General features: G+C 41.9%; 2 protein-coding genes across 5 annotated transcripts; both read left to right on the top strand.

Annotated features, from left to right (window-relative positions):
- Positions 1-121: 121 nt before the first annotated feature.
- Positions 122-26,346, top strand: LOC117043380 (glutathione S-transferase-like). 3 transcript variants are annotated; one of them, XM_033142983.1, is made up of 7 exons: positions 122-145; positions 22,983-23,089; positions 23,545-23,596; positions 24,120-24,252; positions 24,859-25,000; positions 25,476-25,607; positions 26,031-26,346. In XM_033142983.1, exons 2-7 carry the CDS (start codon positions 23,003-23,005, stop codon positions 26,148-26,150), a joined length of 666 nt encoding a protein of 221 aa, XP_032998874.1. In that variant the 5' UTR covers positions 122-145; positions 22,983-23,002; the 3' UTR covers positions 26,151-26,346. The 3 variants fall into 3 exon arrangements, with proteins under 3 accessions (XP_032998874.1, XP_032998871.1, XP_032998873.1); XM_033142980.1 differs by lacking the exon at positions 122-145 and adding an exon at positions 21,285-21,434; XM_033142982.1 differs by lacking the exon at positions 122-145 and adding an exon at positions 21,424-21,448.
- LOC117043379 (glutathione S-transferase-like) lies at positions 12,708-19,154 on the top strand. 2 transcript variants are annotated; one of them, XM_033142978.1, is made up of 6 exons: positions 12,708-12,864; positions 13,877-13,928; positions 14,942-15,074; positions 16,088-16,229; positions 16,786-16,917; positions 18,412-19,154. In XM_033142978.1, exons 1-6 carry the CDS (start codon positions 12,778-12,780, stop codon positions 18,532-18,534), a joined length of 669 nt encoding a protein of 222 aa, XP_032998869.1. In that variant the 5' UTR covers positions 12,708-12,777; the 3' UTR covers positions 18,535-19,154. The 2 variants fall into 2 exon arrangements, with proteins under 2 accessions (XP_032998869.1, XP_032998870.1); XM_033142979.1 differs by lacking the exons at positions 13,877-13,928; positions 14,942-15,074 and having other exon boundaries at positions 12,807-12,864.
- Positions 26,347-27,149: the final 803 nt, after the last annotated feature.

The raw sequence follows: 27,149 nt of genomic DNA, 5'->3' as shown, positions 1-27,149 counted from the left end.
GCTTTTTTTCTATTTAAAATAGGGAGTTTCTGCTACAGTTAGGCAGAAGGTGGTGCTTTTGAGCTTTTATAACCTTGAGCCACACAAGTTCAGGCCTCGCTCTGCTTCAGAAGAACTTTCACATGTCCAGCAGGACTTCCAGCAGGTTAGTCTTCTAAGGTAGACCATTCCTTTGGAGAGTCATACCGGTAGCTCAAGAGCAGCACCCTGGACAGAGGAGTAGTGAAAGGACAGTCCCCAGAGACCTCACCTCTGCCCAAAGGTTTTCTTCTTCTTACCAGCAGAGTACTAAAGGTTTGCAGGGGCGAGGAGTACTGTAATCCTCAGAACAGAAGCCTTTCCCTTTGGATAGGCCAAAGGCAGAAGCTGGGCAGCAGGCAGAGTTCTTAAATAGGAGGATAGTCTTGGTCGCACTTCAGAGGAAAAAGGAGTTTTGGGTAGGTGCAGGACAGAATTTTTTGTTCTTTTCCCTTTATTATTATTTATTACTTATTAAATTTGTATACCCCCCTTCGTGCATAGATCTCAGAGTATTTCACAGCATAAAATTTTGCATTTGAAAGGCAAACTTGCCAAATCTGCATCCCCAAACAAACCTCTCCCTTGAAATTTACACTTATTGGAATACACATATTATAGAAAAGAACATACAAAGAGGGTGTAGTTATCCAGGGTCAAAAGGGTTGTAGATCCCTTTTTGAGAGAGAGAGAGAGAGAGAGAGAGAGAGAGAGAGAGAGAGAGAGAGAGAGAGAGAGAGAGAGAGAGAGAGCAGGGTCCCTGTATCACTATCCTTTGAACCCAGCTCCCAAAAGTGGAGATCTATATTGGCTTAACAGCGATGTTGGCAAATGGAGTGCAAAGACTAACACCAACTATTATTAAAAATGACCAAACAAGGTTTATAAAGATGAGACAAGCTGCAGATAACATCAGGCTGGTAGTGGATTTGATAAATTTAAACAGGAACAGTGAAGATTTAGCTATACTATCTCTAGATGTGGAAAAAAAGTTTTTGATAAGGTCCACAATCAATATATGGAAAAGGTACTACATAAATTTGGCTTTCCATTAGACTTTCTAAAATGGATAAACATATTGTATTGCTCCCCTACCTCTAGAGTTAAGACAAATGATGTTATGTCTGCACCTTTTGTATTATCCAGAGGTCCTAGGCAAGGCTACCCACTTTTGCCCTTGCTTTTTAATATCTGTTAGGAACCCCTGGCGTGTACAACTAGACAGCATAAGGAAATTTTTGGTGTAATTCATAACTCACTTGAATACAAATTTATCTGTGTTATCTTTTTCTTTTTGTGTATTATTTTGTATTATCTATTCAAAAAAGAAAAGGAAGAAAGTTGGGCAGCACTTGCATCTAAATACATTAATACTCAAGATGCTATTGAAACAATATCAGTTCAAATGATATGGTACCACATGTCCAAAAAAATATAAATTTGACCTTTTCTCCCACAACAAAATGACTTTGTGGCAAAAACCGGTCTTTAAAAATCAGAAAAGAATGAACTAGGGGGGGGGGTAAAGAAAGAAAAAAAATTGGGAAAGAAATGGTGGATGAATTTGGGTATATTAATGTCAGACCAGCTGATAAACAAAGAGGATGAATTTTATACACATTCCGTCTTAAGAGACAAATACAGATTACCTACAAAGGCTCAGTGGCATTACCTCCAGATAAAACACCTGCTAACCACTATGGACCAGCAGCTTTTGCAACCTCAGAGACCCCAGAGATATTGAAGCAGCTGATTAATTCTTATGCAACAAAAAAGCCATCCATCAACATATATAAATCTTTGTTACTAGCAAACCAATTTGATATACAGGTATTGGGGGAGGAATGGAATAAAGAATTAGAGATCTCAGTTTTGACCACACAGTGGGAAACTGTTTTAAGTGCTATAACAAGGGCATCTCTGGACCTTAAATTGAGGTTCATGGGAAAAAATATTTAGAATACACTGGACCCTATTATGTTTGTTTTAAAAATGGCTATCTGAGGTATCTAACTGCTGGAGATGCAATAGGAATAATGCTTCTCTAAAACATATGTTTTTCCATTTTCCTATATTGAAATATTTTTGGCAGAAGGTAACTGAAGCTATCAACAGAACTGTATGGAACAACTTTACAGAGCAAAATATCCTTTTGAGTTATATACCTAGCACATTTTCTGACAATATGAGATGACTCTCTGTGCCATTACCATGGCAAAAAGACCGATACGGATGAATTGGAAAAATAAAAACGCGGCTCCCTTTTACGATTGAATTGAAGACTTATACAAACTTGCAACATATAAACAACTTGCATATAAACGCAGACTTCTCATGGACAAATTCAACAATATTTGGAATCCATTCTTACAAATACTGTAATAGGTTAAGATCTGGTGAAGTACAACAACAAAGTATACAGTTTTGGGTTTTCTTCCCCTCCCCCCCTTTACTTTCCCTTCTACACGGGTGCTGTTTCTCTTTTTCTTTTTCTCTCTTTTATTTACATCTCACCATGTTTAGTACATATATTTTTTAAAGGGGGGGGAGGAGGTGAATGGCAGTTGAAGGCAATGGCAATGGTGCGAGTACGAGAGACCGCATTTTGTGCGGTCGCGCACAGCCCCCCGGATCCCAGTACGGTTCCCGGTAGTACAGGCTGGCTTCACCCTCCCAAGGCTAGATACCTGGAGGTCATGAGGGGAGGCATTGGCCATACGCCAAAAAGTTGTCATTGATTTCCCCTCTGACGGCGGCGAAACAGAGGGCGGGCTCTCTGCTTGAACATATGTTCTCCAGAGCCAGCCCAATCCCTGCACATGCTGGATAACCCTGATGTCTCCCAGATTTCCAGCTGGGGACTGGGAAGGATAAGCGCCCAATGCCTGAACCAAGGTCTCCCTACACCTGAAACTTAATAAAGTTGTGGCCAATTTTAATCCCATAGCACATTGTCTTGAGACATTATTCCGCTTGGCAACAGGCACTTCTCCCAAACCTGGACTTGGTTGTTTTATAGGTAGAGATGTTCTGGAGCACATCCCTGTTGTACCATTTATTCAGCCAAGAACTATACTTGCATCCCTTTGTTGATATCTTCAGCCTCCAATTACCGTATTTTTTGCTCCATAAGACGCACTTTTTTCCTCCTAAAAAGCAAGGGGAAATGTCTGTGCGTCTTATGGAGCGAATGCATGGTCCCTGGAGCCAAATTGCCCAGGGAGGAAAGGCAGATCCTGCTTTTTCTGTTTTAGAAAGAGCTAAAGGCTAACAAGAGAGAAAGAGAGTGTTGAGAGGAACCCGCTCAACAGCTGATTGCAGGAGATCGGGGAGGGAGATAAGGGAGCTAGCTCCCTTCCTGCCCCGCCCAGGCCCCTTGCAGAGTAGGATCCTGGGAAATTGAGGATCCTGGGAAATTGAGTTTTTCAGCCATTTGGGGCTGTTACTTTTCCTCTTGCTTTCTATTACTTGCTGATGCTTACTGGTTTGCTTTCTTCTTGCTTCCTATTACCTACTGGTGCTTACTGGTTTGTACTGGTTTGCTTTCCTCTTGCTTTGTATTACTTGCTGGTGCTTACTGGTCTGTACTGGTTTGTACTGGTGCTTATTGGTTTGTACTGGTTTACTTTCCTCTTGCTTCCTATTGCTTGCTGGTGCTTACTGGTCTGTACTGGTTTCTACTGGTGCTTACTGGTCTGTACTGGTTTGTACTGGTGCTTACTGGTTTGTACTGGTGCTTACTGGTTTGTACTGGTTCGCTTTCCTCTTGCTTCCTATTGCTTGCTGGTGCGTACTGGTTTGTACTGGTGCTTACTGGTTTGTACTGGTGCTTACTGGTTTGTACTGGTTTGTGTTCCTCTTGCTTCCTATTGCTTGCTGGTGCGTACTGGTTTGTACTGGTGCTTACTGGTCTGTACTGGTTTGTACTGGTGCTTACTGGTTTATACTGGTTTGTGTTCCTCTTGCTTCCTATTGCTTGCTGGTGCGTACTGGTTTGTACTGGTGCTTACTGGTCTGTACTGGTTTGTACTGGTGCTTACTGGTTTGTACTGGTTTGTGTTCCTCTTGCTTCCTATTGCTTGCTGGTGCGTACTGGTTTGTACTGGTGCTTACTGGTCTGTACTGGTTTGTACTGGTGCTTACTGGTTTGTACTGGTTTGCTTTCCTCTTGCTTCCTATTACTTGCTGGTGCGTACTGGCTTCTACTGGTGCTTACTGGTCTGTACTGGTGCTTACTGTTTTGTAAGCAATGCTTTTCCCCCTTTGCAAAAGCTGCACAAATCTGAACTGATCCTTTGCAAAAAAAAGCTGTAAAACTTTGAGCTGATTCTCAAAAAAAAAAACCATGGGTTTTAGAGGAGGAAAACCAGAAAAATATTTTTTCCCTTGTTTCCTCCTCTAAAAACGAGGTGCGCCCTATGGTCCGAAGCGTCCTATGGAGCGAAAAATACGGTAGATGGATTTGGTGGGCCACTCAGTATGCTTACTGAAGCATAAGCAAAGTTCTAGTATGGCGCTTTTATTCTTTGCTCATCCAAAACACCATTGTCTCTGGATTTCTACTGCAAAAAGTCTAAATCACACAGAGGCCCACATTCATGGATAAGCTTTTTGTGAATTAAATTTAGACACATACGGGTAACCTACCTACAATTATAGACCTGCAATGGAGCTCAAATGTTGACCTCCCTTTCCAAAGGTGCATGCCTGAAATAATTGGGTTTAGTGTACGTATCAAGTTTGAGTACATATAAAGTTTATCACTTGTAGTTTCATTATTGACTATGAAATCATAGTAACTGTAAGTGGCAAATCATTACACCTACTCTCACAAACATTTCAAAGTATAATATCCTAATAAGTGTAAATAAATGACAGCCTATGTTTTAGTTCCAAAGTTTAAACCACAACTTTTCATGATTCATCCTATCAAATTAAGATCAGCCCCATCCTCCCATTTCATCAATAAGTACCGCCAATGCTATTTTTCTTGAAAAAGAGGTGCCAGAGCTCACCATGAACGCCTTCTTTGTTCTTTTGTAATGGCAATGGTGCCCACCTGAGAGGTGCTGGAACTGAGTTCTGGCTGGGGGGGGAATGCCCTGCATACAGATATACCCTGATTGAGATATCAGTTCAAATTGGGTTCTGATTGCTTTAAGTCAGACTTTGACTGACGTGAAACCTTAACATGGAATCAAAATGGTTGAAATATAGTGATTTGTTGATGGAACATGATAATAAATATATGCTAAAACCATATGACCAACTCAAGGATAAATTGACTGATTGGCTACAATACCATCAGATCATTGAAATGTTTAAACTAGACAGTAAGAATACAGGTTTTCAGTTAGAAAAATCCAGATTGGAGATGGAATTATTGGACTCTAAGACTAAGATTCTTTCCAGAATGTATAATTTATTGTTGGAGTGGCATACGAAAGATGAACAAGTGAAATACGTTATGATTGATTGGGCTATAGATTTGGGGCATAATATTATACTCAAAGACTGAGAAAGGTTGTGGAAGAAAGGTGTAAAATTTACTGCATGTACAGCTCTGAGAGAAAATATGATGAAAATGATGTATAGATGGTATCTAACCCCAGTAAAACTTGCTAAAATGTATCACACATCAGATAATAAGTGTTGGAAATGTAGAGAAGGAAGGAACCTTTTTCCATATGTGGTGGACATGCCACAAAATAAAGGACTTCTGGGAAAGGATTTATAATGAAATGAAAAAGTTGTTAAAAGACACATTCTTAAAGAAACAAGAGGCCTTTCTTTTGGGAATTAAACGGGAGGAAATCCCCCCAAAGGACAATATTTTCTTTCTGTATGCCACAACAGCAGCAAGAATATTAATTGCAAAGAATTGGAAGGACCATGAGATACCAACGGTAGAAGAGTGGCAAATGAAAATGATAGACTCTATGGAACTTGCACTTGCCGAGCTGACAGCAAGACTGCGAGACCAGAGGGATGAAGTGGTGCAGGAAGATCGGAAGAGATTTAAAAATTATTTGAAAAAATAGTGTGATGCTTAAATTTCTGAAATTCTAGGGAAATATCTATAGGTTTCTGGTTGATAAAATGAGATTTTATGATTTAAACAATTCAGGGTTTTATAATGGAATAATGAAATAATAAGTGATTGCATATGATAATAGATAATTGATTAATCTATGAAACCGTTAAAGAATATTGGAAATGAAACCCAGAAAGGAGAGATCAGGGGAAGTCGCCCTAAAATGTTATAGGAAAAAATGTGAAGATTTATAAGAAATGTATGTTTTGTGTTTGTTTGTATTTGTTTTGTATTTTTTTTATCTTATAAAATGAATAAAAATTGATTTTTAAAAAATGACAGGCCTGAAACCTCCATTAGTTGAAGTTCTCTTGATGGCTGCTGAACATCGCAGTCAATTATTTCCCTTACTGTTAATTCCTTGACAGAATTCATTTGTATAGGTCCTCTCACTTCACCGCTATTGACCTTAAATTTGCTGACTGACCTATTGCTCTCCCCAGGGGACTCTTGGGTTAGTACATTCCTCTGTTTGTCTTGTTTCACTTAATCACATTTAGCCATAACCATATAATCAATCATCTTAAGGGAGCGGGTTAAAATTGACCCTGCCAGACTTTTTGAGCTTTGCCCTCACCTTTATTACTACCTATCTTAGAAGAGGTTACGTTTAACCATGATTTCTTCGCTGGCACTGCCCTCTTTCCTATATTGTGGAGGTTCTCTTTCCCATTCTTAACTCTGACCTTATAGTCCATGGTTCACCTGTAGTCAACTGTCTGCAGCACGGCAGGCGCACCCGCAAAGGCCACATCTGAGACTGTGTCTGCAACTGGCTCAAAAGAATTCACACCCTTGCTCAACAATAATTCCTCAAAGGTAAGATTTTTAATTTTATCAGCAACCTCGGGGGGGGGGGATCAAATCCATCATCCCTGTCAGCCCTAAACAGGGGGACCTCTTTCTTCCTTGGAACGGTGAAATGCCCAGCAGCCAAGCAATCCTACTATTTAACCAAGCGTTTTCTTTATCTCAACTACCAGTCCTTTAATTTCCAGAATAAGTGCCATTTACTTGTCCACAGAGGCGTACCGAGCCGCTTGTCTGCCGGGAACAGCAAGCCAAGCGGCACACACACACACCCCCCCCGGAGGCGAGGCCTCGCTCTGTAGTGTATGCATCATGACGTCATGATGCATGCGCTACAGAGCGCAGCCCAGGCGGACTGCGTGTGTCCGCAGTCTGCCCGGACTCCCAAGCCACCGCCCAGCCACACACACACCCCCGCGAGTGCAACTCCCAAGCTGCCACCCGGCAGCCCTTCTGCGCGAGCAGCCGCCGCATGCAAGGGACGGAAAAGGGGTGCCGGGCATCGGCTTGGGAGTCCAGGTGCAGAGTGTCACCCTCCCCAGGCTGAAACCCGGGCAGACCGCCCCCAACGCCCCACCCTCACTACCCCACTGTTTGTCCAGAGCCTCTCCTATAATAAAATTAATAACGATAATCCGATATTACCTGCTCAGTAGAAAAAGTCTTTCCAACCCTCTCCTTAATCAAGCCATCAGTTTTCATCCCTGCTTTTGATGGGGAGCCGGCGTAAAGCTTCCGGGTCATGCAGCCAGCATGACTAAGCCGCTTCTGGTGAACCAGAGCAGCGCACGGAAATGCCATTTACCTTCCCTCCGGAGTGGTACTTGCTTTTGACAGAGCTTTAATAGGGGGTGCTTAAAGAACCTTCCATTTTCATTTTGCCAAAATCCTCATTCAAACAACTATTTGAGCAACTACTTAGCAGAAGTTGCTATGGTTATGGGTATTTTCTTCCCTTGAATTTCAAGAAGGCAGAGAGACAATTGTATCCTCAACACAGGCTTTGGGTGTAAGATTCTCCAGTTGTCCCTTCCTTTTAATTTCTGAAATTGAGGTAATTGGCATTTGACCCACGCTCCTATTTTCTTTCCAAGCTTGTCATGTTATGTGAGATTTATAGATCCTCAATTCATTACAAGCTCAGGAGAAGGCCAAACAATACCCCATCATTAAGCAGTATATAAATAAATACCTGTGCATGTTTGCTTTGATGCCATTTTACCCATCTCTCCTGCGTACATACACACAAAGGCTGGGACACTCGATAGCTCCCCTCTGGCTCACCCCACCCCCAGCTACGGCACTGGGTGAGACTAATCAGTTAATAATAATAATAATAATAATAATAATAATAATAATAATAATAATAATTTATTTATTTATACACTGCCCATCTGGCTGGGTTTCCCCAGCCACACTGGTTAGCTCCCAACAGAATATGAAAAACAGGATAAAACATCAAACATTAAAAACTTCCCTAAACAGGGTTGCCTTCAGATGTCTTCTAAAAGTCAGATAGTTGTTTATTTCCTTGACATCTGATGGGAGGGCATCCCACAGGGTGGGTGCCACTACCGAGAAGGCCCTCTGCCTGGTTCCCTGTAACCTCACTTCTCACAGTGAGGGAACCACCAGAAGGCCCTCAGATTCTGGGCTGAACGATGGGGGTGGATACACTCCTTCAGGTATACTGGACCAAAGGTCAGCTTTAAAGGTTAGCACCAACACTTTGAATTGTGCTCGGAGACATACTGGGAGCCAAGGTAGGTCTTTCAGGACCGGTGTTATATGGGCTGCAAAACAATAAATCAGGTGGCTCTCCTGGAGCTCGAGCTCTAAATGTTTATTCCTTGCTGACACAAACCAGAAATCCCTTGCAGTAAGTACTCAGATTTTGAGCATCTGGTAAGCCTTATCTGAAAGTCTTATACTCACTTTCATCCAAGTCAGGAGATCACAAGACTCTAGTGTCAAATATCACTACATGCCACCCAATCTCCAAGCGGTGCGAGATTCCAGGTGTTGAAGGCATTTACCCAAGGTTGTGTTTCTTTGTCTGGCACAATTTCTGCAGATTATATTTTCCCTTCCTATCCCTGATATTATCTAATTACTACTGTTTATTAAATTATAATATTCCCGAACAGCCTCTATAACAGTATCGTAGCCCACAGATGCCATATGTTGCCTTGCATGCATGGGGAGTCAGATTCTGTGAGCAGAAAATAATCCATTTGAGCCGGGCTAATCTTACAGAATTTTTCAGATAAATAAAGTAAATAAAAGGACAAGAAGTGTCTTGTGCATTAACGACTAATAGACTAGAGGTTCCCCCCCCCCAGTGTCCCTTTGACTGTAGCATAGATAGATTTGTTTCTCTGTGTGGATACATATATTTGGTATTTTTAAAACTTACCACAAGGCTCTTTTGTGCTGTGCTGTGTAACAGAGTAGCATAGCTACGCTTCAGGAATGTGAAAAGGCTGTAACTCAGCACTGGCCCTGGGGGGACTTCCTCCTCCCCCTCAGCAAAAGGGTGGGCAAATATTTCTTCCAGGCAAAACTGCTTGGACTTGTTCAGCAGCAGCAGCAGCAGCCTTATCTTCTCATAGATGCAAATTTTCAGAGAAGGTGGAACAGAAACGAGCAAAGAAAAGACAGAGGTCAGTTTCTTTTGCCTAGAGACCCTGGAAGTGGATTCAGGTTTGGTTGGAGGTTAGTATGGGGAGTGGGGGTGGATTACTTACACACTCAGTCATAATTGAAAACAGGGATGAGGAACAAAGGTGGCAAATTGGCGTTTCTATCCAGTTTGGCGCACCTTAAATGCAATTCGGTTGCACTTTGATTTTAGTGGAGATGAGTGACGAGAAGCAGGGGGCTTATGGAAAGCAGAAGGGTCGGGTGTTGAAAAGAGAGGAAGGGGCAGAAGGGAAATGAAGGCAGGCAGCTGAAGCAACAGCTGAGGGGGTGGCAAGAAGAAGCTGGGCAATCATAAGGCTGCTATTTTCCTTGGCAGGAAAGGAAAGGGGGGAAAAAGAAGCGAAGTAGATGCAGTGGCATACTGAGGGGGGGGGGCGATGGGGGTGGAGCTGCATGCCCTGGATGCTGCACATGCGTCGTGACGTCAGTGCCTGCATGCACACTAGGGAGTGTTGCCCTGCCCCCGGGGGGTGCCCCAGCATTTGCTGCTCCGGGCGGCAAAGCGGCTCCCTACGCCACTGAGTAGATGGGCTGTGTAAAACAAACTCGACCTCCACCACAGCTGCACTTTGCTAGCTTGCAGCGCAGACGACAGGGAAAGGGGGTTTGAGACGTAGAAGTAGAATCCTGAAAGACAACAGGGGAAATTAGTTGGGTCAGCAAGTTGGATAGGGGGAAGGAAATACTGTGGGATAACTGCAAACGGAGAAGTTGAAAGAACCAGAGGTTGCTCTTCTGAGATGTGAAAAATGGTAGGTGGGAAAAGGAGCAGGAAGTGGCTGGATAAAGAGAACAACACCCACCATTTTGAGGTCTTGGGGGACAAGCAGGAGGAGTCCAGAAAATGAAGCATTGCAGGAACGAGCTTACATTAATAGTATATCAGGAGACAGGGGTGGGATTTCCCTGGAAGGACTATTGTACTGTAACTGCACGGCAGCCAGAAATTCAACAAGAAAGCCCATTGCTTTGTCAGTGGGGCAGAGTGAGAGAAAAGCTGTCAGTTTTCTGGTGCTCTGGCTGCCAAGAATAGACGCTCCTAGCTGGCAGCAGTCACCTCTGCGGATTAAGAAGTTTAAAAATAATGTGCTCTAATGCTGTGAAAGTTTGTGCACACACTTGAGAGTAGCTAGTTCTAGTGGTACTTTCTTAGTGAACACACTTACACCTGGGCTAGGAATGAAAATTATTATCAGTTTTAAGAGGGCTGGTTATGCTTTGCCTGCCTTGCATTTGCAGTGCCAAGAAAAGAGAGGAGCTTTGATGTTTATATTGACTTGGATCCTAAGGCAGGTTAACTCAAGAGAAATTCCCTATCCCTTGTAGGTGGTGTAAGGGATGGGAGGATCAGCCAAAATCAGACTTCAGTTCTAGGATAAATTACGGAAGTTGGTGGAAGGAAACATGGGCATAGTCAAGGGGAGGCAGGGGGGCAGCTGGCCCCCATGGTCCACAAATAGTATTGAAAAGCATTGAAAGGACTCCGTTATCTGAGGTTCCGCCCGCCCACCCTCCAGCAGAAGCCTGCTCCCCCGGCAATGTCCTATTTACGGGGTATTTAAACTCATGATTTCCTAAAGAAAACTCAATAACTTTGGCTGCTCTCCCTTCTAACAAGAATCCATTGGAAGGAAAGTTTCTAGTCCTCTTCATTCCCTTACCAGCCTCTCATGCTGGAGCATTGTGGAGGGTCCACATTGTTTAAGAGGACCCTCTGATTCTCGTTACACACTTTGGAAAGAATATATCTATAACTGCCAAACATACGGGATCGATTACAATAGCAGACTTGCAAAGTTAACAATCTTCTTTAAAACTTGGAGTCAGTGACATGGTTGTCTAAATAAAAGTGCTTGCTTGGCAGAAGTTGTTCAGAAGTTGGCAATCTAGTTGCAATAGCTATTCCTATGATATGGATCAGTTCATAACATGCATACTTCTGGTAAATGGTTAACTTATTGCAATGTCATGCTACAATGTGCTAAAATCCAGAAGGAAGGAATCCTCAGCCGGAAGCCTCTAAAATTACAGGTGGCCCCCAGATAGATTCTTTCTGACCCTCTCCCCAGCCAATCCAAATCTGGAAGAGGGACAAGGAGAGAGCAGCATCTGTGGCATCAGGCTACAAAAAGTTGGATTGGGGGCATAGTTCATTCTGTGTAAAGATCCAAAAACAATTTTTAAAAAAACAGCGGAGAACCAGACATGTGTGCAATTGTCCAACACCTCAGTTTTAAGGCTGTTCTGCTTAGTCAAGCACCCTCATCCTCCAAGGCCAGAAAAGTAGACAATTTGTGCAGTTGCTGCTGGTGCTTTGTGCATTGAACAGCTTCACAAGAGGCAAAAACCCAATGGATAAATTTCACCCTCAGCATGAAGCTAAAGTAGTGGGGGAAAGTCTACCTGCTGAAGCATGGGAGTTGGAGTTTAACTGCAGAAGTTGAGCTTAGCAACAAATCTCTGTTTTGGGGGAGCATGTTTTACCTTCGATGCAATTGCACCGAGACTCGATGAGTTTAGGAAAATAAGGAAGCCAAGTTGATTAATGGAAATATATGCTTGAAAGGAAAGATCGTACTTCTGTCTAACATAGGTTGCAAGGAGCCTCGCTTTTCTCTTTGTTCTCAGCAGGTGAAACATATAAAGATGTCTCACTTCCCAAGGTTAGGATGAAGAAGTAGGAAAATAAGGTCAGCAACCATGAGAGGATCAGTCAAGAACCCGAGGACAGGTCAGGTTAAAGAACAGTCTAGGAAGCTTGAAGCTTTCCTCCTTTTTTGGATTACCGGTATATTTTATTACATTTCAACATTTTTAACATATACAATCAAAACACAATTTCATATTTTTGTTGGCTTCCCACGTCTTTTTCTATGGAGTTGTTGTTTCTCTCCTTCTGCTGCACCCTCTCTTCTGTCTATCAAATCTTAACCACAATATTGTGTGCAAACCTACCGGCCTTTAGTACAAGCTGAGTTGTATCCCAACACTTTCGACGCTGAATGTTCTGCCTGTTCGACTCCTGGTGGTTCCCCCCATTCTAATGCATCTTTCTCCTGCTTTAATTTTTAGGACAGTCTACAATACTGTTTGACTGTGAAGCTGCTTAGCCAATTGTGTTGTGCTTGACAGAGTAGAAGACTACCCAAAGGATGGCTGGGAAACCCAAATTGCACTACGCTCGAGGGAGAGGGAAGATGGAATCCATCCGTTGGCTGCTTGCAGCAGCTGGAGTGGAGGTTTGTGTGCCCATGAAAGGAAGAGGTGGGGAAATGCTGGGTGAATGTACTAATAATGGCCAAAATAAATGACCTCTTCTGCACAGGAAGCAGAGGATGCCACAGGTGTCTTATCAACATAACTCCGTCCCCAGGAAGCAAACACTTTGGTTGCCAATTAAAAGACCAATTTTTCATGTTGAATCATACAGTGGAAGCCAATGCATGTTCACTTAGATGTGAGTCGCGCTCAGCGGATATAGGATTGCAGCATCAATCATCTGCTAGGGAACCTGTAACTATATTTTAGAATTTATAATTTCCAACGTACTAGAAATGTCACCAATAAGAGAGGGGAATCATAATACAGTCGTACCTCAGAAGTCGAACGGAATCAGTTCTGGAAGTTTGTTCGACTTCCAAAACATTTGGAAACCAAGGCACATCTTCTGATTGGCTGCAGGAAGCCACGGAAGCCATGTCAGATGTTTGGGTTCCAAAGAACGTTTGCAAAGTGGCCAAAATGTTCAACTCGCAAGGTGTTCGACTTCCAAGGTACAACTGTATTCCACAGCTACAGAGAGAGGGCCAAGGGGAATTGAATGTCTGGCAATGGTTCATAGTCCTCGGTCTGGGTCTTATTTCAATGGGTTGAATGGCTTGTCTTTGGAAGCCATTTTTAGGAATGTGGTTATATGAATAGCGTGGCTAATCTGCACAATGAAAATAAAAATAGTAAAGAAAATCTGCATTGTGTAGAGTCTGATCATATGATTTCTGCAAAGACAAAGAGCCCATTTTTCACCCAACCACTGCTTCTGCAATAGAAATCAATTCAAATGAAGGGTACAGATTGAGAAAAATGAAATTTAAAAGCTGTACTGTATCTTGCAGTTTTTCAAAAATTCCAAGAAGCATCAGCTGCTCTTAAACTAAAATAAAATATAATTATCTGTCAATTATTCTCTGCAAGGTCAGCAAAGACTTGTAAAGTTAGGATAATTTTTGTTTTTACTTGGCTGGTTTGTTTCAGTTTGAAGAAGAATTTATAGATAAAAAGGAAGACTTGGAAAAATTACGGAATGGTAAGTCTATAGGTGAAAGTGTTGCCCACATGCGACTGCTTTAAAGACTGACTCTATATTGACTGAATCTGTTAAAAATAAAAACCAAATTGTCCTGGGGTCCATGTCAGTGTCTACACATAGTTATTTTCAGGGGTGAAATTGGTTCAGTCTTCCCTTGAACTAGAATAACAATAGGGAATTTGGATTCAGGGATGTTGAAGAATTTCAAGCAAAGGGGAAATGGGAAGGGACATTGCCAGTGTTTGCTTTTTGTCTCATGTCCTGAAGAGAAATCAATCCAGTTGATGTGATTGAGCCTGGATAGCTTAGTTGGTTAGAGCAAGGTGATGATAAACCCAAGGTTGCAGGTTCCCCATGTGGGACAGCTACATCTTCCTGCATTGCAGGGGTTTTGGACAAGATGACCCTCAGTGTTCCCTTCCAACTCTACAATTCTATGATTGGTATGCACTGTTGTTGCTTTCTGTCCACAGACAATAAATAAATGATTGTGCCATTCATTCATTCATTCATTCATTCATTCATTTCCTACCCTTCACTATAAGGTCCCATGGTGGGTTACAACATTGAAACACAACATTAAAAACAATTTGAAACAACATATACACACATGAGATGTATACACACAGAGACACACATTTGTGTTGTGTTTCCTTTACATTAGAAGGAATGAGATGGCATAAGATAACGACAATGTGATTTACACAATGAGTTAGGTAAGTCACGTAATTTCGCCAATGATGAACAGAACAGAAATAGCGCATGGAACAAAAACAGGGTGGAAATAAAACAATGCCTTTCCACGTTCCTATTTGAGCTGTACAAACCAAAAGGGAGGCAGGTTTTCCTGGAGAAAGTTGCTCTGCAAATACGTGATCTGTATCGGAGACTTAATACACCATTTTTAACTTTCAAAGAAGGCAGTCTGAATCGATCTGAAGTATTGGTTTAAGCTACTTAAGTTGATAAGGACTGAATCACTTATCCTGCCCCGCCCCCCCTTTTTTAAGATGGACAGCTCCTGTTCCAGCAGGTGCCCATGGTGGAAATGGATGGGATGAAGATGGTGCAGACGCGAGCTATTCTCAGCTACATCGCAGCAAAGCACAACCTCTACGGGAAGGACCTGAAGGAGAGAGCACTGTACTTATGAACACGTAGAATTCACTATAGGTTTATTTTTTTAATAGAAAGCCAGCTCTTGACAGAAGCTGAAAATATGGAATGTATGCACTGAACTGCAAACATCCAGCTATCTTCCTGCTTTTGCATCTCTGTATTCCTAGAGCTAGAGCTATCTATGTCACAATGTGACTATTACAAGGAAGCGTCTTGGGGAGGAAAACTGTACCATAACATGGTAATGGCAAGCTTAACATAACTATAAACTTTCCAGCCATGTATGGAAGATGCCAGATTGAATATCAGAGAATGGAAAGAAACTCACATTTTCTTTTTATGTTATAAATTTACTGTATATGTTATTTATAATATTAATGGTACTCTTGTTTCTGTTGTAATTATGATACGTTCTAATTATATTTAGACTGATCTGTACTTTCATGACATTAATCGGGTGGTAATTCCTTGTCTAAGGATATGCAGCGTTAAAATGGAAAAACAGGAAGCCATGGTGGGAGTAGGAAGTCTAATAGGAATAGATGGAGAAAATATGTAGCATATGCATGTGGCGCTGTGGTCTAAACCACAGAGCCTAGGGCTTGCCATTCGTAAGGTCAGCGGTTCGAATCCCCGCAACAGGGTGAGCTCCCGTTGTTTGGTCCCAGCTCCTTCCAACCTAGCAGTTCGAAAGCACGTCAAAGTGCAAGTACATAAATAGGGACCGCTCCGGCGTGAAGGAAAACGGTGTTTGTGTGTGCTGCTCTGGTTCACCAGATGCAGCGTAGTCATGCTCGCCACATGACCTGGAAGCTTTACGCCGGCTCCCTCGGCCAGTAAAGCGAGATGAGAGCCGCAACCCCAGAGTCGTCCACGGCTGGACCTAATGGTCAGGGGTCCCTTTACATTGAAACTTTGGAAAAATATAAATAAATAAATGAAATAATAGTAATAATAATAATAAAGCAAACAAGAAAAGAAATGAGGGAACTAACAAAACAAACCCTGAAAGTAACTGTGATAATGGCTTCTTTCAGGATTGACATGTACGTGGAAGGAACAACTGATCTGATGGGGATGATAATGATGCTCCCTTTCCAGCCCCCGGAGAACAAAGAAAAGCAGACCAGCCTAATTTTTGAGAGGGCCACAACCAGATACTTCCCAGTTTATGAAAAGGTAAGGGATTGTCAGGTAGCAACGTAGAATGTGCAGCTAGATCTTGACTGCTGAAGGTATACGGGGAGAACCATCTATAGCAGTAGCAAAATTCTGCAGCAGCACTTAAATGTGGAATAGTAAACCTACAAGTCTACCAACATTTCTTTTTGTACTACAACTCTCCTAATTCCTGACCATTGGCCATGCTGGCTAGGGCTGATGGGAGTTGGAGTCCAGCAAATGTGTGGTTTCCCACCCCCAATGTAAAATTCAAATGCTACTGAGCAGAGGATCACAGCAATGAGGGCCTTTTGGTGTTATGCAGTGGGATACATGCAGGTGTGTAAAATGTATATTTGAACGAAAAAGCCAAGTGGCTACTCTCATGGGACAGTCTCTGCCTTCCTCTCAGCCTTATATGTATGAAACACAATATATTATATTATATTATATTATATTATATTATATTATATTATATTATATTATATTATATTATATTACATTACATTACATTACATTACATTACATTACATTACATTACATTACATTACATTAATTTCTTCGTATGCCACAGGTTTTAAAAGATCATGGACAAGATTTCCTTGTTGGTGGGAAGTTCAGCTGGGCAGATGTCCATCTGCTTGAAGCTATTCTGATGGTTGAAGAGATGAAGCCTGATGTTCTTTCTGCGTTTCCTCTGCTGCAAGTGAGTGAACTATGACATGTTCTGAGTAATGAGATAGAACGTAAACTGTAAGACTGTGTGTATTCAGAGTGCAAATACAGCAATTGGATAAACTTCAGCCATAGGAGTGTGCCGCACTTAGGATGTCATAATCTATATGATGGTGATTATGGTGGTATATGAGAGCAAGTCAAGTGGCATCTGGGGGATTTGTCTTATGTCAGGCATCTGGAAGTTTCTGTGGAGCAGGCATCTATCTAGACTTCTGCACCTACTTTGCTTGATGATAAAAGTGCTTCATCTCCTGGCTAGAATTGCCTCGGTTTGACTCTGATGCTAAGACAACCTGACAGAAAAAGGCTCACAAGATCATAGAGTTAGAGGGGGGCCTTGTAGAAAGACTATAGAGAAAGTTCAGATTTCACATGTGGTTTGAAAACCATGGGACAATAGGACCACAGATCTTCTCCTTCCCATAGGTGATTGAATGTGGAAATTATTGTTACCATGTTCATTAATAATAATAATAATAATAATAATTTATTATTTATACCCCGCCCATCTGGCCGGGTCTCCCCAGCCACTCTGGGCGGCCTCCAACAAATATCAAAATACAATACAGAGTCACAAATTAAAAACTTCCCTAAACAGGGCTGCCTTTAGGTGTTTTCTGAATGTCAGGTAGTTGTTTATTCCCTTGACTTCTGACGGGAGGGCGTTCCACAGGGCGGGCGCCACTACCGAGAAGGCCCTCTGCCTGGTTCCCTGTAGTTTTGCTTCTCGCAGTGAGGGAACCGCCAGAAGGCCCTCGGCGCTGGATCTCAGTGTCCGTCAGAACAGTCAGAATCTTTATTTCAGTCAGAATCTTTATTTGTTTGTGGGAATGGGATTACTCTTACAATCAAACCAGCCTTTTACCCAATTTTATTTTATGAATCTGAAATAAATAGAGAACGGAGCAAATTGAGATTCCCTCCCCCCATAATTATGGGTTTTGTTTTTTAAAAGTTTTTATTAACACATACTGTACTACTTCATTAATTTAGACTCATGGGCTTAATTTTTTCTGTATGTTTTTTGAATGCTTGAAAAACAAGGTACTGCTTATTAATGAACAGATAGATTGCTTTTCAAAATTCCTCCATCAAATGAGCATTTAAAAACTTTGTGATTTTAAACTTTTATCCCATGATAAAAGAATTGCTTGGAATGACATAATCTTCAACACATGTCCAGAAATAATAATAATTATTATTACTAAACATTTAGAGAAATATAAAATTTTCAAAGCACTGCACACATATTGAAAGTAAAAATGGCCGTTGCCCAAAAGCTTGCAATGATACACATGATACAAAAGGAAAAAGGAATGGGGAGGGAAGAGGAAAGCAAACATTTGAAGGCAATGGATGGGGCCAGGCCGGTCCTCTTCTCCAATATGTAAACTGCATTTTTGTGTAAGTCCATCTATGATGGTACCTTTTTCTTAGAAGTGCTTCTTGTTTTTCAATCTAGGACTTCAAGGCAAGGATAAGCAACATCCCCACAATTAAGAAATTCTTGGAGCCAGGCAGCCAGAGGAAATTTGAATTAGATGACAAGGCTCTGCAAGAGATCAAGAAGATTTTCAACATCTGAGAACATCTGCTATGAAGATCACTACAAATACTGGCACGATTGTAACAGATCTGTGTGACTTCTCTCTTACTAGTTGGGGGATTAAGAGTGTAGTCCTATTCATGTCTATTCGGCATTAGTTCCATTTGAATTCAGTGTAGTTTACTTCTGGGTAAATGTAGGTATAGGATTGGAGCCTAAATCCATAAAATAGTATTTCCTCTTGGTTCCATAGTCTCAAAAGCTTTTGATTGCAAACTCTTGTAAAATGTAGTAGATGAGAACTCTTTTGTGAAGATTCTGAGGCCTCCTTTAGATATTAGTCTAATGCAACCTTCCCAAACCTGGTATGATATCTTCCAGGGGTTTTGGACTACAGCTCCCATCAGCCACTGCCAGCATGGCCAGCAGTCAAAGAAGAAAATTGCCAGAGTCAACAAACATTTGATACTGTGCAAGGATTATTTTTCTGCCGGAACTCACTGGAACTGAGTTCCGTCACCTCTCTGGTGCATTCCAGAGTTCAAATGCTACTGAGTAGAGGATCACCATAACGGCACTGTGTAAATCCACAAAAGGAGATGATGATAATACTGTGTGATGGTACAATAAAATGAAATAAACCATTCTACAGCAATTGTGGTGCCATGTTTTACTTGAGTAGTCAATAACATGTCTGTTCTGTCACGACTAGTTCCTGTTGGTGCGTTGCATAGATGTGATGGGATCTGTGTGGTGCTGCTGGATCAGAGGCAAGCAAAATGACCATTTCCCGCATCAAATGGGGTGCACATTTTGCATGGTCGCGCGTAGCTGCCTGAGTTCCCAGGGCAGCTCCTGGCAGTTGGGTCTGGGAACCGCGTTCCCGGGCTGGATACCTGTGGTCTCCATCTACTCCAGCAGCCGCCCAATCCCGCCTGGGGAGGTGTTGCTGGGGGATTGGCCAGGTAGAAGGAGGGAATACACAGTGCACACAATAGAAGTTGAGTCATACCTGGGAAGCGGCTGTTGGCGGTTGCAGGCCTTGGGCGGAATCCTTTAGTCATCTACCTAAAGTGGGGGGGGGCGTGGGGCGGTGGTCCCCACCCCCATTGTGGCAGTGATACCAGGGTTCCCGTTAAAGGGGTCTTAGGGGGAGGCATTGGCCCATACGCCCAGAGGTCGTCATTGCCCTCACCCTCCAGCGGCGGTGAACAGGGGGGCGGGCTATCTGCTTGAACATATGTTCTCCAGAGCTAGCCCAATCCCCACACATGCTGGATAACCCTGAAATTATCCAGAACCCCGGCTGGGGGCTGGGAAGGAAAAAGCCCAGTGCCTGTGCCAAGGTCTCCCTACGTCTGAATTTTAATAAAGTTGTGGCCAATTTTAATCCCATAGAACGTAGTCCCGTGTCGTTATTTTCCTCAGGGGCTGCCCGGGGTTTGGGGGGACTCCACCTGACCACACAATATATCCTATTAACGTACTCCCTGCCAGAAAATAACCTGTTTTCATAGCCTTCTACAGCTACTAGACTGACCAGCCATAGCAGCAAATTTGCTACAGTCCTGCATTTCTAGCACCACCATGTAACTGGACCAGATGAACATTGAGACTTCTTTCAACTCTTTACAGATGAATAGCAAGACAGCATATGAATTTGACACATTTTTGCACCAGCTTACAGAAGCTTTCAGTTTACATATTAAACTACGTACACAAGTTCATGGGAAGAAACCAACTCAAAGAACTACATTTAACAAACACACACATGTTCTTATGCAATTATTTCTGCTGGACCAGCAATTTTCTATCTTCTCTTTGTTTTGTTTTTTATATTGTTATGCAATGAAGAAGCTTAAAGCAGCACACATAGGTTCCCAAGCAATCTCCCACCCAGAAACAGGCTAGGCCTAACACTGTTTAGCCTCAGCAAGCTGTCCTATGTTATAAAAGAGTCCTAAACTGTTAACAGATGAAATAATAGTTTAATGGGAATTGTCTCATTTCATGATGTTCTTTTACTTGGAGCACAACCTCAGTAAAGCCTTTTGATTCATTTATAGCAAGAGTTTCTGCAAGAACAACTCAAATAATTTTTTGCCAACACTGTCCTCAGCTAAAGCACATTATGCAGGCAATAAGAACTCTGTTTCTGTTTATTGTTGTTGCTTCAACCATCATAGTCACATCAATCACCAAAAAGGAGAGAAAAGAATATACATCCTATACAATATATACAAAAACACAACATTTAAACGCGGTATCTATCTATAAATACCAACTAATACAAATAGGTTTTTATATTTCATGCCCAATCAATTCTGCAACTGTCACAAATTTGTCAAAGCCAGTCAACAAATATGTGATTTTCACTTGATCACCCGGATCAGGTATCTTACATAACAAATCAAGAATAATTTCTAGATTGCCTGTAGAAATCCACTGTTTTGCATACCATTAATTGTAGCGATCTAGTCGCCCCAACCCCCGCCAAAAGGTGGGTGGGACCAGCAGGGAAGTCCTGTGTATTTGACCTTTTTCTGTATTTTGTGGCTAGCAGCTGCAACCAGAGACTGCAGTGGCCTCCTGCCCAGTGATACAAAGGTTTGAGTTGAATATACTAAGACCAGGAATGTTTGCCCTCAGTGCAGCTGTACAGACTTACAATAAACCAAGTTGCATCGTGTTACGCAAGCGTGAGACAACCTTTCCCATTGTGAATTAACTTTGCGTGACTGATTTGTTGTAGGTGAAAAGTCTCACGAAAGGCAGAGTAAGTGTTTTTTTTCTATTTGCAATAGGGAGTTTCTGCTACAGATAAGCTGGTTCTCTCCTCTCGGAAGGTGGAGCTTCTGAGCTTTTATAACCCTGAGCCACAAAAGTCCAGGGCTCGCTCTGCTTGAGAAGAACTTCCACTTGTTCAGGACTTGTAGCAGGTTAGTATTCTAAGGTAGACGACTGATTTGGAGAGTCATAGCTCAAGAGCAACACCCTGGACAGAGGAGTAGTGCAGGGACAATTTCCAAAGACCTCACCTCCTCTGCCCAAAGGTTTTCTTCTTCTTACCAGCAGAGTACTAAAGGTTTGTGGGTTGGGGAGAGGGGATACTGCAATCCTCAGACCTGTAATCCTCAGAACAGAAACATTTCCCTTTGGGCAGACCAAAGGCAGGAGCTGGGCAGTGGGCAGAGTTCTAAAAATAAAATGGGGTTGGTCTTTGTTGCACCTCAGAGGAAAAAGAAATGTTGGGTAAGAATGGGAGATAAATCAGATTCATTTTTAAAATAGTAACTCAACAGATTTCATTTTCCAAAAACATAGCTATCCCTTGAAATTTGCACTGCAGTTCTCCAGCCAAATAGTGTGTAAAAGCACATATGGTGAGGTAAAATGTGCATATAAATGCATATATTATTGAAAAGAATGTAGAAAATGGGTGTGGTTGTCCAGGGTTGAGGGGGATGTAGATGCCATCCAACTGTGTTAGGGACTCCACTCTGGATTTGCTTAGGGTTTACTCCTTATCCTTTTCTTCTTCCAAGGATATCCCACAAGGCAATGGAGGTTTAGGGTCAGAGGCTACCTCCTCCTAGATGGGCTACCTTCCCAGGTTAATGAGTCCCACCTGCCCCTCACTTCCCTCTACAGCATGTGCAGAAACCGCCTTCTTGACCATTGGACCCACCATTGGTCTCATCCCTCAACCTGCCAGAGCCCGTCCTTGCATGGAGGGGAAGTCCCTAGCTCACATGGGTTTGAGACCCATCAGCTATCCTTACTTGGTTTAGCCAGCCAGTCAAAGCCGTTTCCCAGGGTGTGGCCGCTGTCACATGCTGGCAGCTTCTAGGAGCCACAGGTGAGAGCTGAATGCAGAGTGGGGACCAAAGATAGACAAACAACCCTAGAAGGAGCATGATGTGTCTCTCACCAGTGGCAATTGGGGGAAACAGGTTGAGAGAAGGGAGCGTCCATGTAAGGAAATCTGAAACAGTTTTCAGATAGAGGTGGTGCTTCAGATGTGATTCATCATTACAAACTCCCATCATCCCTGGCAGTTGGCCATGCTGGAAAGCCATGTGCCCAAACTTGCCTGAGGAGATGAGAGGCAGTTGGTGGCAATGGCAACGGTGTGAGTACAATGGGGAAATTACAATTTTGTGGCTCTGAGAACATGGACCCAGAACATGGCTCTGGGAACGTGGCTGTCCAATAGGGGGTGATAGTCATAGATTGTTGTTGTTGTTTTTTAACTCTTGCTTCCTATTTTATCTGTGCAATAATATGTTACATCTGCTTGTGCTCCATGATTATGAAAAAGAGTTTGTTAAAAATAAAATGAACCAGAAGGCTTTAATATGAAATCCTTTCTTGCTGCAAGCAATCACCAAAGCACATTTTGAAAGAGTTGTACTGATCTGCAATGGTTTCCCTATCAGACATGACCTCTCAATTTCTCTCTCTGTGTGTGTCTTTCATCATAACAGGAAAGCAAACACTTAGAAACATGGCTGGGAAACCTAAGCTTTACTACTTCAATGGAAGGGGCCGAATGGAAAGCATAAGGTGGCTGTTGGCTGCAGCAGGAGTCGAGGTTTGTTTGTCTTCAGAATTTATCTGAGAAAGCACCTTTCCCCCACCCCCAAAAAAGAATCAAGGGAGCTGTTGTTTTTCCAGCATTCTTATATTTCAGGCAGTTTCCAAATTTGGGTCCAGCATTATCATTTGTGAGTGGAAGGGGCAGCTAATTGATGAGCTATTTTCATTCATTATAATTGTACTTTTGCTGCTAAGAAGGGGGAGACATGATTGTGGGATTTACTGCTTCAAGTGCTAAAATGATATGACTAGCCTGTAGTACTTGATTTGTGCATGGGAAACATTTGTTGTTCTGTCCCAGACAGGGAAAATTATTGGGCTGGCTGTGAAAGGGGAATTTTCATCAAATTTTCCCTAGTAGTTTGAAAACTTGAAAGGCCATGTGTCATTTTTGGAGCCTGAAATTATTTCATGAGACCCTTGAAATATTCTGCCTCTTTTATTTTTTAGTTTGAAGAAAAATTAATTGAGACAAAAGAATATCTAGAAAAATTAAAGCATGGTGAGTATGTTATCTGAACATCAGTGGGACTATCTTCTAGTACAGCCTTATAGTCTTAATAGCAGGGCTTTTCAAAGTGGACTTGTTTCTCCAATTCTGCATTGCGCCCTACATCATGTGCACAATTTCATGCAGGAATGTGTGTGCATACACAGTTGTGATCTGGTTGTATTGCCTTTTTCTCTCTTCTTTGAAAGAAAAGAGAGTTTTCCACATACCCACAAAACATGCCACTCAACTCTGCATCGTGCAGAATGGTTTGCTTGTTTTTTTAGCTAGAGAACAGATGTAGCTTAAATAACATACAAAACTAGTTTCCAATGTATGATTGCTGCACTACTTTAGCACATGTTCTGCAAAAGGGTTTTGAGATGGAAGCAGAGGCAAACATGATTATCGCAAAGGCACAATGTAAAAGTAAAGACGTAAAATCAAGGCATGGCTTGTGAGATGCTCCTGAAAATTTACTTTCAATAGTAATTACCTGGGAGGATGGACTGATTTTTCATCTTCCTTTCACAAGATGGAGACCTGCTCTATCAGCAAGTGCCCATGGTGGAAATTGATGGGATGAAGATGGTGCAGAGCCGAGCTATTCTAAACTACATTGCAGCCAAACACAATCTCTACGGGAAGGACGTGAAGCAGAGAGCATGGTACTGTAACATTCCTCTAAATTTGGTTACTAAATGCATATTTTGGTTTGCTGTACATGATATAAGATCATCTCTGGTCTGTCATATGATCTACTGATGACATGAGTCAGTACGTTTCATCTCTACTGTCAGATTTGGCAAGAAAGGGTCCAGTATGAGGTAATTTGACCTCCAAGTCCCAGCAAAGTTCATGAAATCAATGAATTTTCATGTAATCCCAATAGGAGATTGGGAGGTCATTGTCCCTTCCCAATGTTTGGGTTTTTTTGGGGGGGGGTTTCTTGCGAATGTATAAAATTGATTTTTGATATAAGGCTTTCCTTAGAAAAAGGTGTAGCTGGTGGCAAGCAAATTATAGGGGCTTTTGTTGCATAGAGAGAGGTTCTTTTCAGGGAAAATGCCCTTTCTCCAACATACAGGATCATTGTACTTGTTTTTCTGCTGGGTCATCACACATTTTTTGCCTGTGACACTACTGCCCAATTCCTCTGCAAGGTTTTGGCTCTGCATTATCATAATTAGTACTATTGCTGCTGCTGCTACCACTGCTGTTTTTCTTGTTTTTATCTGAATATGAGAGGAGGAAACACTTTCTCTTTCAAATAGGATTGATATGTATTGCGAAGGTGCTATGGATCTGAATGAATTGATAATGATGCTTCCCTTCAAGCCAGCTGACAGTAAGGAGAAGGAGCTTGCAAACATTATTGAAAAAGCCACCACCAGATACTTCCCAGTCTTTGAAAAGGTATGGGGCGAAGGAAACTTACAAACCTTTTAACAGAACCGAGTCATCTATGCTTAGCTGGAGTTGGCCGCTGGTAATGTGGATAGGACTGCTTGGCTCATCAGAAATCATCTCCTTATTCCTTGTATTTTGCAAGCTTCTGAGCTAAAAGTAAAAAAAGTAAAACAAAAAATTAGCTGTGTGAGAGAAGATCAGGAATCATACACAGTGTTCATTTACCATGTGAACTCTGATCTCAGCATCTGCCCATTGACATGTGATAAGCAGTGGTTTGGGAAGAGAGAAAAGTAATGATCAAGCTTCTTTTTCTTAGCCAGCGGTTTGTCAGAAGACATGAATCAGAACTGACACAAATACTCTCGATCTCCTGATACAATATAATCTGGGCGAGTGATATTCAAAAGTGGTTCAGATATATATTCTCCATTTTGTGTTATGTACCTGAAGTACTCTTCAAACATTTCCTGCTCTATAGGTCCTCAAAGATCACGGACAAAATTACCTGGTAGGAAATCAGCTCAGCAGGGCAGATATTCAATTGCTTGAAACCATTTTAATGGCAGAAGAGCTGAAGGCTGATATTCTCTCCAAATTCCCTCTTTTAAAGGTAAGCACGATTACTGAAGCATAAGCAAAGTTCTAGTATGGCGCTTTTATTCTTTGCATATCTAAAACACCATTGTCTCTGGATTTCTATTGCACAAAGTCTAAATCACATAGGAGGCCCACATTCATGGATAAGCCTTTTGTGAATTAAATTTAGACACATACGGGTAACCTACCTACAATTAAAGACCTGCAATGGAGCTCGAATGTTGACTTCTTTTTCCAAAGGTGCGTGCCTGAAATAATTGGGTTTAGTGTACGTATCAAGTTTGAGTACATATCAAGTTTATCACTTGTAGTTTCATTATTGATTATGAAATCATAGTAACCGTAAGTGGCAAATGATTATTTGGGGGTGCCACCATTTCTCCTTTTCTCTTCTAAAATATTTTGCTCTCTCTCTCTCTCTCTCTCTCTCTCTTAGGCCTTTAAAGAGAGAATAAGCAACATCCCGACAGTGAAGAAATTTCTGCAGCCTGGTAGTCAGAGAAAACCACCTGCAGATGAAAAGGCTATTGAAAAGGCAATGAAAATTTTCCACTGAATCATGGGCTGAGGATCACAATTGATACACTATTGTATTCACAGGCAATGGGCTAAAACTGAAATGGGACCACACTGGCACAGTGTAAATCCACAAAGCTACAGTAGGAACCAAAATAACTAACAGAACAAAAGGAAGTGGTGATAATACTGTGCTGCACTACACTAAAATGAAATAAAGCATTTTACAGCTTTTGTATTCTGGTTGTTTTAGTTCCAGTATGACATCATTTACATTAATCTTGAACAGCAGGGGAGCTAATAAGCAGCCTTGTCATACTGTTTGTTGTTGTTGTTGGAATTGGAGCTGACAACTGACAGTTTATACCTACTCTCACTCTCACGCACATTTCAAAGTATAATATCCTAATACAGTGGTACCTCGCAAGACGAATGCCTCGCTAGACGGAAAACTCGCTAGACGAAAGGCATTCGCTAACAAAAGGGTGACTTGCAAGACGAATTTCCCTATGGGCGTGACTCGCAAGATGAAAAAATTTCGCGTTTTTCCCCCCGTCAAACCACGCTTCCCCCGTTGGTGCTTCGCAAGACGGAATTTTCGCTAGACGACAGCACTCGCAGAACGAATTAATTTCGTCTTGCGAGGCACCACTGTAAGTGTAAATAAATGACAGTCTATGTTTTAGTTCCAAAGTTTTAACCACAACTTTTCATGATTTATCCTACCAAATGCTGCTGTAAGATTTACAAAGGTTGTATGTAGGTCTTAGGCCCTTTACCATCCTTCTTAATCAGATGGTTTAAGACGTAACATTGGTTTATATATTTAGCTATGTGTGCATTTATGGATATTTATTCTGTGATTGAGACCTTAAAATCCTTCTAACAATCCCCCATTTGGGGCAATAATTTTATCTAAAATTGTTGCCCCACTAAACAACCTTCCCAGATGTTATAACTGGATGTGTTTATCTAAACCTGAGGAGACTTGCATGTCAGGCCTCTTAAGGTTATTTGCAAGTGTAGCTGTGCACATAGC

This window comes from Lacerta agilis, chromosome 3, assembly GCF_009819535.1.
Source record: "Lacerta agilis isolate rLacAgi1 chromosome 3, rLacAgi1.pri, whole genome shotgun sequence".
NCBI classification, from domain to species: domain Eukaryota; kingdom Metazoa; phylum Chordata; class Lepidosauria; order Squamata; family Lacertidae; genus Lacerta; species Lacerta agilis.
This window is presented reverse-complemented; position numbering and strand designations above follow the sequence as displayed.